The sequence below is a fragment of the Simochromis diagramma genome, unplaced genomic scaffold (genome assembly GCF_900408965.1).
Source record: "Simochromis diagramma unplaced genomic scaffold, fSimDia1.1 OVJJ01000433.1, whole genome shotgun sequence".
In the NCBI taxonomy this organism is placed as follows: Eukaryota; Metazoa; Chordata; class Actinopteri; order Cichliformes; family Cichlidae; genus Simochromis; species Simochromis diagramma.
The window spans coordinates 6,661,132-6,674,351 of record NW_024387031.1 but is presented as its reverse complement, the minus strand read 5'-3'; the positions used below and the strand labels follow the sequence as shown (position 1 = coordinate 6,674,351).

The following is a 13,220-nucleotide window of genomic DNA, read 5'->3' as shown; positions in this document are numbered from 1 at the left end:
CTGTGCTGTCATGTGACCTGTTCTCTCATGTGTGCCTTTCTCTTGTTTTGTATGTATTTCTCGTTTGTTATTTATTCCTATTTTATTCCTGCAATTGGTATGGAATTCATTTTTTTTTAAAAAATTGATCAGTGTTTTGAAATTAGATGTGATGAAGATGTGACCTTAATTTACAAAATCAACATCATGTTGGATTCAATGAGACATGAAACTAGTGCATGAAATAGGTCTCAGTAAATGTTCTCATAGACTGCAATACACTGCCCCCTGCTGGTCATTATAAAGTCTGCAGATGTCATTTGACATGAATGTCATATTTGTGAAACAAAATAAAGGACTCTGTAAAATAAATGAAAATCAAATATTTATATACAGAATATTTATGAACAAATGCTGAAAAAGACATCTGAACAAGATGCACACCCAGTAAATGTTTTTAAAAAAAAAAAGAAAAGTCAGTTTTATCATGTGACTATCATGCTGTCATTTCCGCACAATGCACTTTACACCAGATCAAAATAAAACACTGTGAGGTCGTTCTAACCGGAAGCCCAGAGAGCTTCGACAATGCAGCACAATGCCCTGAAGCATCAGCATCAAAATATACTTCAAGTACCAAAAAGTACTCATTGTGCAGAATGCCCTATTTTTGAATAGCTGGACATTTTAATTACTTTATCACCAGCTGTGACTACAGGTGATAATCAACCATGTTTCATAGGGATGTGACTACATTTAGAAATGTCACACATTTTTAGGTATAAAGCAAAAGATGCAATGAAATAAATAAGCTATCACATATTAATCCAAATGAATTCACTGAAATACATCTGCACATTTCTGCAGCCTGACTTATTACACACGTGAACACAGTACACATTTGTTTACTGCAAGCTTGTTTCAGAGATGTGATGCAGTTAAATCTGTATGTGTCTGTTTCCTTGTAGTGTTAGTAGAGATGGTGAACCTGACACAATCCTGTGTTTAGTGTGACGGAAACCAGTTAACAGCCGGTTTAGTGAAATTCTCTTGAACTCATGGAAAACTCATCGACGTCTCGAAGTGAGCAGCTGAAGCGTCCCGTGTGATCAGAGGTCCTCGTCGTCCTCGCTCACCATGACGTCGAGCTCTTTGTCTTTCCGTACGACGCTCTCGGTGATGAACTCCTTGTGCTGCTCCTCCAGCTCACGCAGCTCCGCCTGCAGGCGCTCCAGGTGGAGCACTCGCCGGTTCCTCAGCAGCCGGCTGGGGAATGGGTTCATGTCGTTGAAGGCGATGCTGGTCAGCTTCCTGCATGGACACACGCAGGTGGAAAGGACTCGATCACCAACACAGAGGAACTGGAAACTGATCAGCTTGAGTGTTTCTGTTTTATGCTGCTTGATACTTCAGGTACTGCAGTTTGAGCAGGAAATACTGGACTGACTGGACCACATGTATCCGAGAGCTGCAGATACTTAAAAATCTTTAAATCGTTGTTACTGTGATCAGGGAAATTTAAACTTCTCACAAAATTTCAGTAAAAAGGGTTTGAAGCTCAAAGATTCAACAGCTACATCCGCTACACTTCTGAGAGTGTAACAGCTCGTAGATTAAGGCGGGTGGAGGCGAGTGCGTACCTGGCATTGGAGACGGTCTTTGTGAAGAAGCGTAGGTACTGGTAGATCTCCACGCTGTCGTGAATCTTCAGGATGTCGTCCTCTTTGTATTTGAACAGAGCCAGAGTGTATCTGAAGATCACCTGCAGCACAGACACGCATTTCATAACAGGACACTCACGCCACACAATTAATTGGAAACTTTGAGGAGGTGAGTCAGAAAATTACTCTTTCAGTTGTGGTGCAGTTGGGCCCTTTACTCATTACAGCTCTGATCGATTTCCAATAAGCCACTTGGTTCCTCAGTTGCCAGATAATATTAACTTACTTGGTAGTTGAGCTTTAAGTTTAAATGAAACTTTTGGGTTGGATCTATGTGGCTGAAGCTGTTGTCAGCATTTATCCCTGTGTGGTATATATTTCTGTGTCTGCACTGTGATTTTATTTCCTGAGACAAACGATGTAAAAGCTGTGCTGCATTTGTCACATTGCAGAAACAAGCCCAAAGGCATTGTCCCGCTCATCGTCTGGATTTACGCTGCTTGTGGTAGACTGTGAGGTCGTTACTAGAATTATCTGCTTTCCCACTCCTATTTCATGTCACATGACAGTTCCCCATGCTTAGTAAACAATGTCTTATTACTCCTAAAATGTAAATAAAGACATCTAAAGGTCAAAACAAAATCATTTTTGTTTCCATGGACACTACTGTGGTGCATTCAAGTGTTGTCTGCATTTCTGTCATGGTGCGTTCGGGTGTATGGTACCTTGGTACCCTCATACAGGAAGGCGTCCCACAGAGGCATCAGGATGTCGCTGGGCAGACTCTCCACAAAAACCACCAGGAACCAGTTGAAGGTGACCAGAGAGACGTCAATGTTGTGATCCTCAAAGTGAGATGCCAGGCGAGGAAGCTTCTCCGCCATGAAGTCCTTCAGCACGCGCTGGTCCGCCTGAGCACAAAGACTCACAGAGATCAGCCTCACTGATCACTAAAACAGATCACAGCAGGCAAGCAGGTGAGTGTGTCTGCTGACCTGAGAGGCCACCAGATTCTTGGTGTAGTAGTCCTGAGGCATGATGGCTTCCGCCACTGCCACCAGACACCAGAAGGCGTCTTCTTCACTTTGGAGGACCAGCAGAGCGAGGGCCGCTAACCTGTGGACATTCATGGAAGGTGAGGTTCTGCCTGAAAGGCGGGTCCACATAAGAACTCAGATATAAAATTTATACTTTTGTTCTGACCTGTTGAGTCCCTGGCAGTAGCCAATGGCAGGGTTATGCCAGGAGAAGGCTCAGAGCGGCAGCACTTACGGGTCGGAGGTCTCTCGTTGCTACGCGACCGCGTAACAATCGCAGCGGAGAAAAAGCAGAGCGAGAGATGAGAGAGAGATCAATTTCTTTATTCAAGAATACAAGAAATGGTAATAGCTGCATATGTGTTTGTCGCATACATTATGTTACAATTTAACATAATGTAAAATCGTAACATTATGTTTACAATGTTACAATTGTAAATATAATTCACCAAATTAATTCTGTCATAACAGAAGTATGACTTCTCTGTGTTATTAATCCCTATTAATATCATAGGGATATTAATATCCCTACAATATTAAGCATCAGACTTTATCAAATTTTCTAAAAACTTTTTTGGTGGATAGTGTAGCGCAGCTGGATAGTGTAGTGGTAAGACTACACGTCTTTGGAGTCGCAAGTTCGATTCCCACCCAGTATCCAGTAAGGGTCCTGGCTAGACCCCTCATGCTAACCAAAAAGCCCTGGAATGGTGTGGCTACGTCTGCAGTCTCTCCGCTTAAATTTAGAGCTTGCTTGTTTGTTAAATGTATTATTTACTGTTTTTAGTTTACTCCATGACGGGGCTGGATATCGGGCATCCTGCACCACCCATCCGGTCTGGAGCATAGCGAAACCATTTCTGCACTGTTTGAATGAAGGTGAACTCAGAAACTGCCCCCACCTGCTGAGTCAGGCCATCTAAGACAACAAAAAACCCATAAAACAAACATACAAAAAAACAGTAAAAAAAAAGAGGGGTTCAATTAGAGTTCAAATATGAATAACCTCTCGCCAAAAGTCTTTAACAGCTAGAAAGCTGGCAAACTACTAAGCTGATCAACATGAAAGACACAAGGTGGAAATCAGCAAACTGCTGCCTCACTTTGTTCACCTGTGCTCTATATTTCATGGTCCGGTTGGCTGCAGGACCAAACATTTGGCCTTACACCTTATTTCTTTATGTTTTGCTTCCAAGGTGCCAGACTTGTAGGTAACTTTTTACACTGACATGACCTCAGCAATAGTTTCCAGTCTTTCAACTTCCTTGGGCTTTGGCCGCTTTTTTGCTCATTTTCAGTCCAGTCCTTCTACCTGACCATTTTCAGAGAACTCTAAGGAGCTTGGGGAAAAAAAGCAAGCGGACTTCTTTAACTTTTTTGAAGACGTTTCGCCTCTCATCCTTCATTGTTATTGTTATTATTGTTGTTAGTACTGTTGTTGTTATGATTGATATTGTTACTGTTATGATCAGTTTTATTATTATTATCATTATTAATTTTTTTAATACATTTGTTTATCTTTATTATTATTATTAGTAATGTTGTTGTTTATGTTGTTATTGTTATTATTGTTACTGGTATTTTTGACATTATTATTATTATTTTGTTGTTATTGTCATTATTAGTAGAAGTAGTATTAGTTATATCATTTTTATATCAGCCTGGAGTGAACGACATGAAAGCATGGGTCCATCCTCCCTCACATTCACAATTCAGGCTGCTGGTGTAATCGTGCGGGGGATATTTTCCTGGTACACTTTGGGACCTTTAAATGCTACAGTCTGAGTATTGTTATGACCACAGTGTACCCTCTTCTGATGGCTGAAAGTAAAAGCGGGTCCAGCTCGGTTCCGGTACCAGGCCTACTGACAATTTAACATAACGTAAAATGGTAACATCGTAAACATAATGTTACCATTTAACATAATGTAAAATGGTAACATTGTAAACATAATGTTACAATTTAACATAATGTGAAATGGTAACATTGTAAACATAATGTTACCATTTAACAAAATGTAAAATGGTAACATTGTAAACAGAATGTTACCATTTAACATAATGTAAAATGGTAACATTGTAAACAGAATGTTACCATTTAACATAATGTAAAATGGTAACATTGTAAACAGAATGTTACCATTTAACATAATGTAAAATGGTAACATTGTAAACATAATGTTACCATTTAACATAATGTAAAATGGTAACATTGTCAGAGAATCAGAATGGGGTTTATTGCCAGATGTTGAGGTTTACAACATTAGGAAATTGCTGCGGTGCTTCAGTGCAAACAATAAGAATTAAAGTGCTATGTAGAAAGAAAGATATGTGCATGAGATATACATGAGATATATACATGAGAATAAGACTTATGAGTGCTACGTAGAAAGATATATACATGAGTGCAGGTGGTGATCGGTGCCAAACATGAAATGATGCAGTGACACAGCGTAGGGTCATGTGTTAGTGGCGGGGACAGTCATGTGGTTATTGTTCATGTGTCCAACAGCAGAGGGGAAGAAACTGTTCTTATGGCGAGAGGTTCTGGTGCGAATGGACCGGAGCCTCCTGCCTGAGGGGAGCAGGTCAAACAGACTGTGTCCAGGGTGAGAAGGGTCAGCTGAGATCCGAGCTGCACGCCGCAGTGTCCTGGAGGTGTACAGGTCCTGCAGAGATGGGAGTCTGCAGCCAATCACCTTCTCAGCAGAGCGCACAACACGCTGCAGTCTCTGTTTGTCCCTGATAGTGGCTCCAGCGTACCACACAGTGATGGAGGAGGTGAGGATGGACTCGATGATTGCAGTGTAGAATTGCATCATCGTCCGTGTTGGCAGGTTGAATTTCTTCAGCTGCCTCAGGAAGTACATCCTCTGCTGGGCTTTCTTGATGACGGAGGTGATGGTGGGCTCCCACTTCAGGTCCTGGGTGATGGTGGTACCCAGGAAGCGGAATGAGTCTACAGAGGTGATGGGGGTGTCAGTCAGGATGATGGGGGGGAGTGGGGCTGTGTGCTTCCTGAAGTCCACAATAATCTCCACTGTCTTCTGGGCATTCAGCACCAGGTTGTTGTGGCTGCACCAGGTCACCAGACGTTCAACCTCCCTCCTATAGGCAGACTCATCCCCGTCCGAGATGACTTGTAGACATTGTAGACATAATGTTACCATTTAACATAATGTAAAATGGTAACATTGTAGACATAATGTTACCATTTAACATAATGTAAAATGGTAACATTGTAAACAGAATGTTACCATTTAACATAATGTAAAATGGTAACATAGTAAACAGAATGTTACCATTTTACATTATGTTAAATATAACTAACGGATTTACTTTACCAAATGGACCATCCCGGCCTTGCCGTATTGGTCTATTTGATTCACCTTTGTTTTTATTGTTTATTTTATTTTCACTTGCTACACATAGGACAGACATGACTGGGGGAAAGAAAGGGGAGAAAGAAAGAGGGAAAGAAAAACAGCAGGGAAGAGGAATGGTGATAAAGGGCAAAAAACAAAAACCATGTTACGGCCCTAGCCTCTCTCTCTCTCCTGAGGGTGCCTGTGTGGGCGTGTCCCACTACCTCCCCTGCCTGAGGTGCCACCTTTCCCTCCTGTACAGCTGACTCCCATCAGCAATTAAGGGTATTTAAGCCCAGAGCAGGGTGAGCTCTGGGCCAGAGTGCCATTTGTGTGGGTACAGCTAGTGAGCTGAGTGTTTTGCGGTGTTTCCAGCCGAAGGTGAGCTAGACGCACCTTAAGTCTAGCATGTCCATTTGACCCACTGAAGTCTGGGGACAGAGGATCAAAGCGAGGTAGAGTGGGAGGAACCGTAGGCTCCACCTGGACTTTGGGGGGAGTGGCTATAGCACCATCCTCCGCCTTCAGAGGTGCGACACCTTGCTCAACAGAGAGAACGTTACTATCACACACATCAGAACCGGTCAAGATCTTCAACTCAACCAGACGTTGTACGATAACGCCCTTAATTTCCTTCTTCGCACTATATTTCTTTACTGGAATATCAAAGTGTGCCGCAATACTCAATAAGTCGTCTTTGCGACATAACTCAAACTTCTCAGGTCTCGGAGCACGAATAAATTCTTCTAAGTCGAACTCCATACTTAATTACAAGGCAGTAACACTGTACCAAGCACCAGCGTTGTCCATAGCTCTGGGTTCAGGCTGACCCCGATCAGGCTTCAGTGAGCGTGTGATCAACACTTTATCTGAACGAGGGGGTGATGCAAACACATTTCTGTGAGTCAAAGTGAACTCATCAGCCAAAACGGCTGCTTTTGACAGTGAGGCAACCTTTTGCTCATTTAAAAACATTACAAGCTTCTCTGGTAATAGATTCTTAAAATCTTCCAACAGGACTAGCTGACGAAGCGCTTCAAACTCTTTCTTCACTTCACTTGCTGTGCACCACTTGTCAAAAAGAACTGCCTTCTCACGTGCGAACTCTACATATGTTTGACCATTAGACTTCTTATGATTCCTGAACTTTTGTCGGTAGGCCTCAGGTACAAGCTCATAAGCACGAAGGATGGACTCCTTCAGTACATCATATTTCATGCTGTGCAACAATAAATTCCTCTCTAGAAGCAGGCAGTTTTATGTCTGCGTCAGTAAGAGAAAACATCCTTCCAGACTCATCTTTTAGCGTAGCTTCTGGTCTAACACTATCAGGTCCTTCTGTCACAACGAGGAAAGAGTCAGACAAATCAAGGTCATACCTCCTGGACCGAGATCTAGTCACCACACAAGCAGGAAAAATGTTAGCATTTTCTTGCTGGCTAACTTCCAAGCCTGTTTCAGGCTTATCCAGCATCTCAGGGACAGGCATCACTTTTCCACCTGCTAAATCATTCCCTAGGATGAAATCAACCCCTTTTATTGGCAGCGAGGGGAGGACAGCGACCTTACCAACTCCACTGAACACAGAAGAAGTGATATGAACATTGTGCAAAGGTGCAGACACAAAAGTCATTCCAATACCCTGGACCACAACACTAGACCGACAGGATGACTCAACAGACAAAGGCAAAATACCCTCTCGAATGATGGACTGTGAACCACCCGTGTCTCGCAACATTGTTACAGACTGGTCATTAAGTATGGAGTTCGACTTAGAAGAATTTATTCGTGCTCCGAGACCTGAGAAGTTTGAGTTATGTCGCAAAGACGACTTATTGAGTATTGCGGCACACTTTGATATTCCAGTAAAGAAATATAGTGTGAAGAAGGAAATTAAGGGCGTTATCTTACAACGTCTGGTTGAGTTGAAGATCTTGACCGGTTCTGATGTGTGTGATGTAAAATGGTAACATTGCATTGTAAACAGAATGTTACCATTTAACATAATGTAAAATGGTAACATTGTAAACAGAATGTTACCATTTAACATAATGTAAAATGGTAACATTGTAAACAGAATGTTACCATTTAACATAATGTAAAATGGTAACATTGTAGACATAATGTTACCATTTAACATAATGTAAAATGGTAACATTGTAGACATAATGTTACCATTTAACATAATGTAAAATGGTAACATTGTAAACATAATGTTACCATTTAACATAATGTAAAATGGTAACATTGTAGACATAATGTTACCATTTAACATAATGTAAAATGGTAACATTGTAAACAGAATGTTACCATTTAACATAATGTAAAATGGTAACATTGCATTGTAAACAGAATGTTACCATTTAACATAATGTAAAATGGTAACATTGCATTGTAAACAGAATGTTACCATTTAACATAATGTAAAATGGTAACATTGCATTGTAAACAGAATGTTACAATTTAACATAATGTAAAATGGTAACATTGTAGACATAATGTTACCATTTAACATAATGTAAAATGGTAACATTGTAAACAGAATGTTACCATTTAACAAAATGTAAAATGGTAACATTGTAAACATAATGTTACCATTTTACATTATGTTAAATATAACTAACGGATTTACTTTACCAAATGGACCATCCCGGCCTTGCCGTATTGGTCTATTTGATTCACCTTTGTTTTTATTGTTTATTTTATTTTCATTTGCTACACATAGGACAGACATGACTGGGGGAAAGAAAGGGGAGAAAGAAAGAGGGAAAGAAAAACAGCAGGGAAGAGGAATGGTGATAAAGGGCAAAAAACAAAAACCAACAAAACAAACAGACAAAAAAAAAGCTTCATAGCATAGTGCCTAGTCATTTTTTGTGTGCAGTCAACAAGCAAAACTCAAAGTAAATTTAGCATACGTTTTCTTGTCCAAGACGCACTTTGACTGACTTGCTTTAGAAGCACATATTAGTCATCACTGCACAGTCCAGAGTTTCTTTCAATGCACTGTGTTAGGACAAGAATAAGCTCACCTACGTAAGATAAGTCGATGTTTCTGACTTTGCATTACGAATGGTTTACCCACTGACAAACATTTCAAGTTCTACTAAATTAAAAAACAATTTGTGGTAACCTGATTTTAATTCAAAAAGAATCATTAACAACACTTCTTGTAATGGTGTCAAAATCAGCCCAACTTTTATTTTCAAATGCAAAAAGTAAAAGAAAATGAGCCAACATACTGGACACATATAATTGTCAATATAATTGTTTATAAACAATTATACTGTCATCATTGTTACAGATATGGAAACTTTATTAACAATTTGTCCAAGTAAAAAAATGCCCTGCTAATTGTTGGGGTTTTCTCTCCTCTAGCCCTTTCCTTTAAGCTCTTCTTTACATCCCCCCCACCCCCATCTTTTCTTTTTTCTTAATAATATAACAATAAAAACAATTGGCTGCATTTTAAATGTGTCAGATCAATGTCTTTATTCAAGAATACAAGAAATGGTAATAGCTGCATGTGTGTTTGTGTGTGTGCATAATATGCATACTTTACTTGTTGGATCCAAATCCCACAAGGAATCAAATAAAACAAGAAGACAAACAAAAACAAAAGAAAAATATATTTCTCTCCCTTCCCAGGTCAGGTTCATGAAAGAATTGCAGCTCTTTATTCCTCTTGTACAGCTCCAGAGTCTGTCAGCCAAAAAGAAACTACTGAGGTTCCAACACCCAGTGTTTCTGTAAACACAGATGAAAATGAACAGTCATCCACATCTAAAAGATTTGTAGATTCGAGGGACCGGTATAATACATCTAGTACATCTTTGTTTAAACCTCAGAACACAAAAAGGGAACAAAGCATTGTATACAGATTTAAAAGTGCGCAAAGCAACGAACAGTCACCCTCTGAAACAGCTGAGGTTATCACAACCATTGTTTCTGTAAATACACAGGAACAGTCACCCACCTCAAAAAGATTAGTATATTCAAGGGACCAGTGTATCTACTCTGGTCAAAAGAATCCATGCTTCGTACTGATGTCCACAATTCTTTTTTATTCCTCTCACAATCATGGAGCACCGTGAAAACTAGAAACAAGTAAAATAATATCAATAGCACATATGACATCCATCTCAGCCACTTATTTCTTTTCACAAGGTGCACAAGTGCTTAACAAATAACAGCATAATGTTTTTACCGTGTACGCCTTGTAAAACCAGTAGTAGAAAAGTTGTAGATTTGTGCTCTTGTGGGGGAGACGTATGTTATCCACCACCTGGATAGCTAGCCGAGAGTTCGAGGGTCACTAGAGCCGCCGAGAACGCATGAACTACTTACGGTAGGACGTTTTGCCAAAGTAAGACGTTTTGTCAGGACACCGAGTCCTCAGGAGGATGCAGCCCATGAATTTGGACACGATCTCAGACGCACTTCTGGTGTTGTCATGGCAACCCACACAAACATTTCAGCGTCAGCTACAATGAGGCGGAGCCCTTACTGAGACACTGAGCTCAGGTAGAGTGAAAGACAACATTTTTCCGCATCCAAAACAGCAGCGCTGTTCCTGTGACCTCTAGTAAAGCCTTTACTTGGGAAAAGGGAGTCTTTCATCAAAGCATCCTGCAGAAGTTGAATAAAAATATGCAAATGTTTAAATGATGCAACTTAATGAAGGCTGACAGCAGTTGTACTATTTTACATTGCAGCGAACAGGGGTGACTATTATTTTCAACGTTTTTACAGCATTTTTCACATTGAAAGTGAAATAATATAAATAATGTCTCAATTAAATTGCGTTAATATTTAAAAATACAAAAACTACAGCTTTGTTCACAAGCCAATAAAAATGTACTTGGGCCAGTAAAACTCAGAGCCACTAACCTGCATCTATAGCCTTGAGGATCCAATACTTATATAAGGGTATTATTCATGAGATCCACCTGGTTTTTAACCTTAAGCAATTGTGCTTCAGAGATTTAAGTGCATCTCCCTCTTGTGGTAAATGAAAATAACACTTATTCAGCACCTGGTTGTTGCGGCTGCATCAGGACACCAGATGTTCAGCCTCCATCCTGTAGGCAGACTTATCCCCGTCTGAGAGGAGTCCAATAATGGTGGTGTCATCTGCAAGCTTAATTAATTTGACAGACTGGTGGTTGGAGGGTGCGGCAGTTGGTGTACAGGGAGAAGGGCATAGAAGAAAGAACACAGCCCTGAGGGGAGCTCGTGCTGATGGTCCGGGAGTCCAAGACATTCTTCCCCAGCCTCACTGGTTGTTTCCTGTCCGTCAGGAAGTCAGTGATCCACCGGCAGATGGGATCAGGCACATTCATCTGGGAAAGCAATCCTTGAAGAAGGTCTGAAAGGATGGTGTTGAAGGTAGAGCTGAAGTCCACAAACAGGATCCTGGCGTAGATTCTGCAGGACGAAGTGTAGAGCCATGTTGATGGCATCGTCTACAGACCTGTTGGCTCTGTATGCAAACTGCAGGGGGTCCAGGAGGGGGGCCGTGAGGGTCTTAAGATAGGAGAGAACCAGGCGCTCAAAAGACTTCATGACCAGATGTCAGAGCCACAGGTCTGTAGTCTTTTAGTCCAGTGATCTTTGGCTTCTTGAAAGCTATATATGATATAAAAATTATATAAAAACTGTCAATCAGCAAAAGAAATGATATCATAGTTCTTATAAAGAAAGCCTCAATCAATCAAACACCAGCAGTGTAGCAATGTTGTTCACTTACACTGTATATAAAACACTGATTTTGGCTACATCCAGTTTTTACTGTATTATAAACATTTTTTACCATGAAGAGTAAAGTGTTTGGCATTTTTGTCATTGTTATTGAGCTCAGAGATCAGGCCCAGCCCAGTATCTACCTGGTTATGAGCAAGGAGCTGGAGGTGATAACTCAACAATAACCAGGCCATGCATGCATGGATGCATGGATGGATCAGTTTGTAGGCTGTGTGTGGTCAGCAGCAGGCTGCTGGGTCTGGACCAAGAGGGAAAGCCCAGCATGTGAAACCCATCAGCAGAAGGCCAGAACAAAGGTGCACAGACAAACGCAGCCCAGACACTCAGGCAGGACGAGTAAAATAAATGGCAGCAAACACAGTATGATGTGGTAAAATGTGCTTTCTTTCACAAACAGATAGCACAAACAAGAATCACAAGAATCTCCTTTGTGGTTCTTGTTTTTCTTTTGAGTACATTAATAAAAAGTTGAAATAAAGTGGCACTAAAATTCATGCACTGAAGACCACACGAAACCCTAATTCACCCTACTACCTGTTGTCTTCACATTCCATTTGCATCCCTTGTCCACAGAATCAAAAATGACCCTTCTTCACTAAAGATCGAACATAAAGCAATTGCATATTAAATGGAAGCCCATTTTGCATTAAGAAACACTATCAGCAATCAGAAATTGTGTATATCAGAGTTCTCTGTTTTTACTGTCCTGAAAACTGCATTAATTCAGTGGATGCGGTTAGGTTCCAACAACGTAATATGAGAGGGCAACCAATTCAATCGAAGAGGGATCCAATTTTTATCCATTCATGTACCAGCTACTGGCTTTTTGCTGTTATGTTCTCATATCGCACGAGAGTTTATTTGCCAGGTGTCAGAAGTCTAATAATGATTAAAGTTCAGGATATGCTTAAAAACTCACCTCAGTATAGCCGTCATCAGAAGGAAGTGCGCTTCACTGACTCATCAACTTGTCTCAGGCTTTCCACAAAGTTTCACAGTTGACCTTAAAGTAAGATGCTGCAAGCTTACCTTGCAGTGTATTACTTTTTAAGGTCTACAGACCTTAAAGTGCGCTATAGATTGAAGTGATTTGAACTGACAACAGGGCTAATTCAGCACTTCAAGTTAACATCAATAAAAGTTTTTAAATTTTACTCTGATTTCCGTTTGTTTTCATTGCCTGCAAGTTGAATAAATATGTGCTATCTGTTATTTAGTTCAAAGTGTGGGTAGATAATGCTGTGCTGTCATGTGACCTGTTCTCTCATGTGTGCCTTTCTCTTGTTTTGTATGTATTTCTCGTTTGTTATTTATTCCTATTTTATTCCTGCAATTGGTATGGAATTCATTTTTTTTTAAAAATTGATCAGTGTTTTGAAATTAGATGTGATGAAGATGTGACCTTAATTTACAAA

At 40.4% G+C, this 13,220-nt stretch overlaps 1 protein-coding gene and 2 long non-coding RNA genes across 3 annotated transcripts; 2 read left to right on the top strand and 1 right to left on the bottom strand.

The window, feature by feature from the left end:
• Positions 1 to 440: 440 nt before the first annotated feature.
• Positions 441 to 2,905, bottom strand: LOC120740687 (TBC1 domain family member 2A-like). Its single transcript, XM_040043176.1, has 5 exons — positions 2,844 to 2,905; positions 2,636 to 2,756; positions 2,366 to 2,551; positions 1,620 to 1,741; positions 441 to 1,290 (listed from the first exon to the last, which is right to left on the bottom strand). The coding sequence occupies exons 2-5, from the start codon at positions 2,675 to 2,677 to the stop codon at positions 1,089 to 1,091; spliced, it is 552 nt and encodes a 183-aa protein (XP_039899110.1). The 5' UTR covers positions 2,678 to 2,756; positions 2,844 to 2,905; the 3' UTR covers positions 441 to 1,088.
• Positions 1,712 to 3,615, top strand: LOC120740688. The gene is made up of 2 exons (XR_005697445.1): positions 1,712 to 1,809; positions 3,465 to 3,615. It is a non-coding gene; the product is annotated as an uncharacterized LOC120740688 (long non-coding RNA).
• A 2,071-nt stretch (positions 3,616 to 5,686) lies between these two features.
• LOC120740665 lies at positions 5,687 to 13,158 on the top strand. The gene is made up of 2 exons (XR_005697436.1): positions 5,687 to 5,761; positions 11,100 to 13,158. It is a non-coding gene; the product is annotated as an uncharacterized LOC120740665 (long non-coding RNA).
• Positions 13,159 to 13,220: the final 62 nt, after the last annotated feature.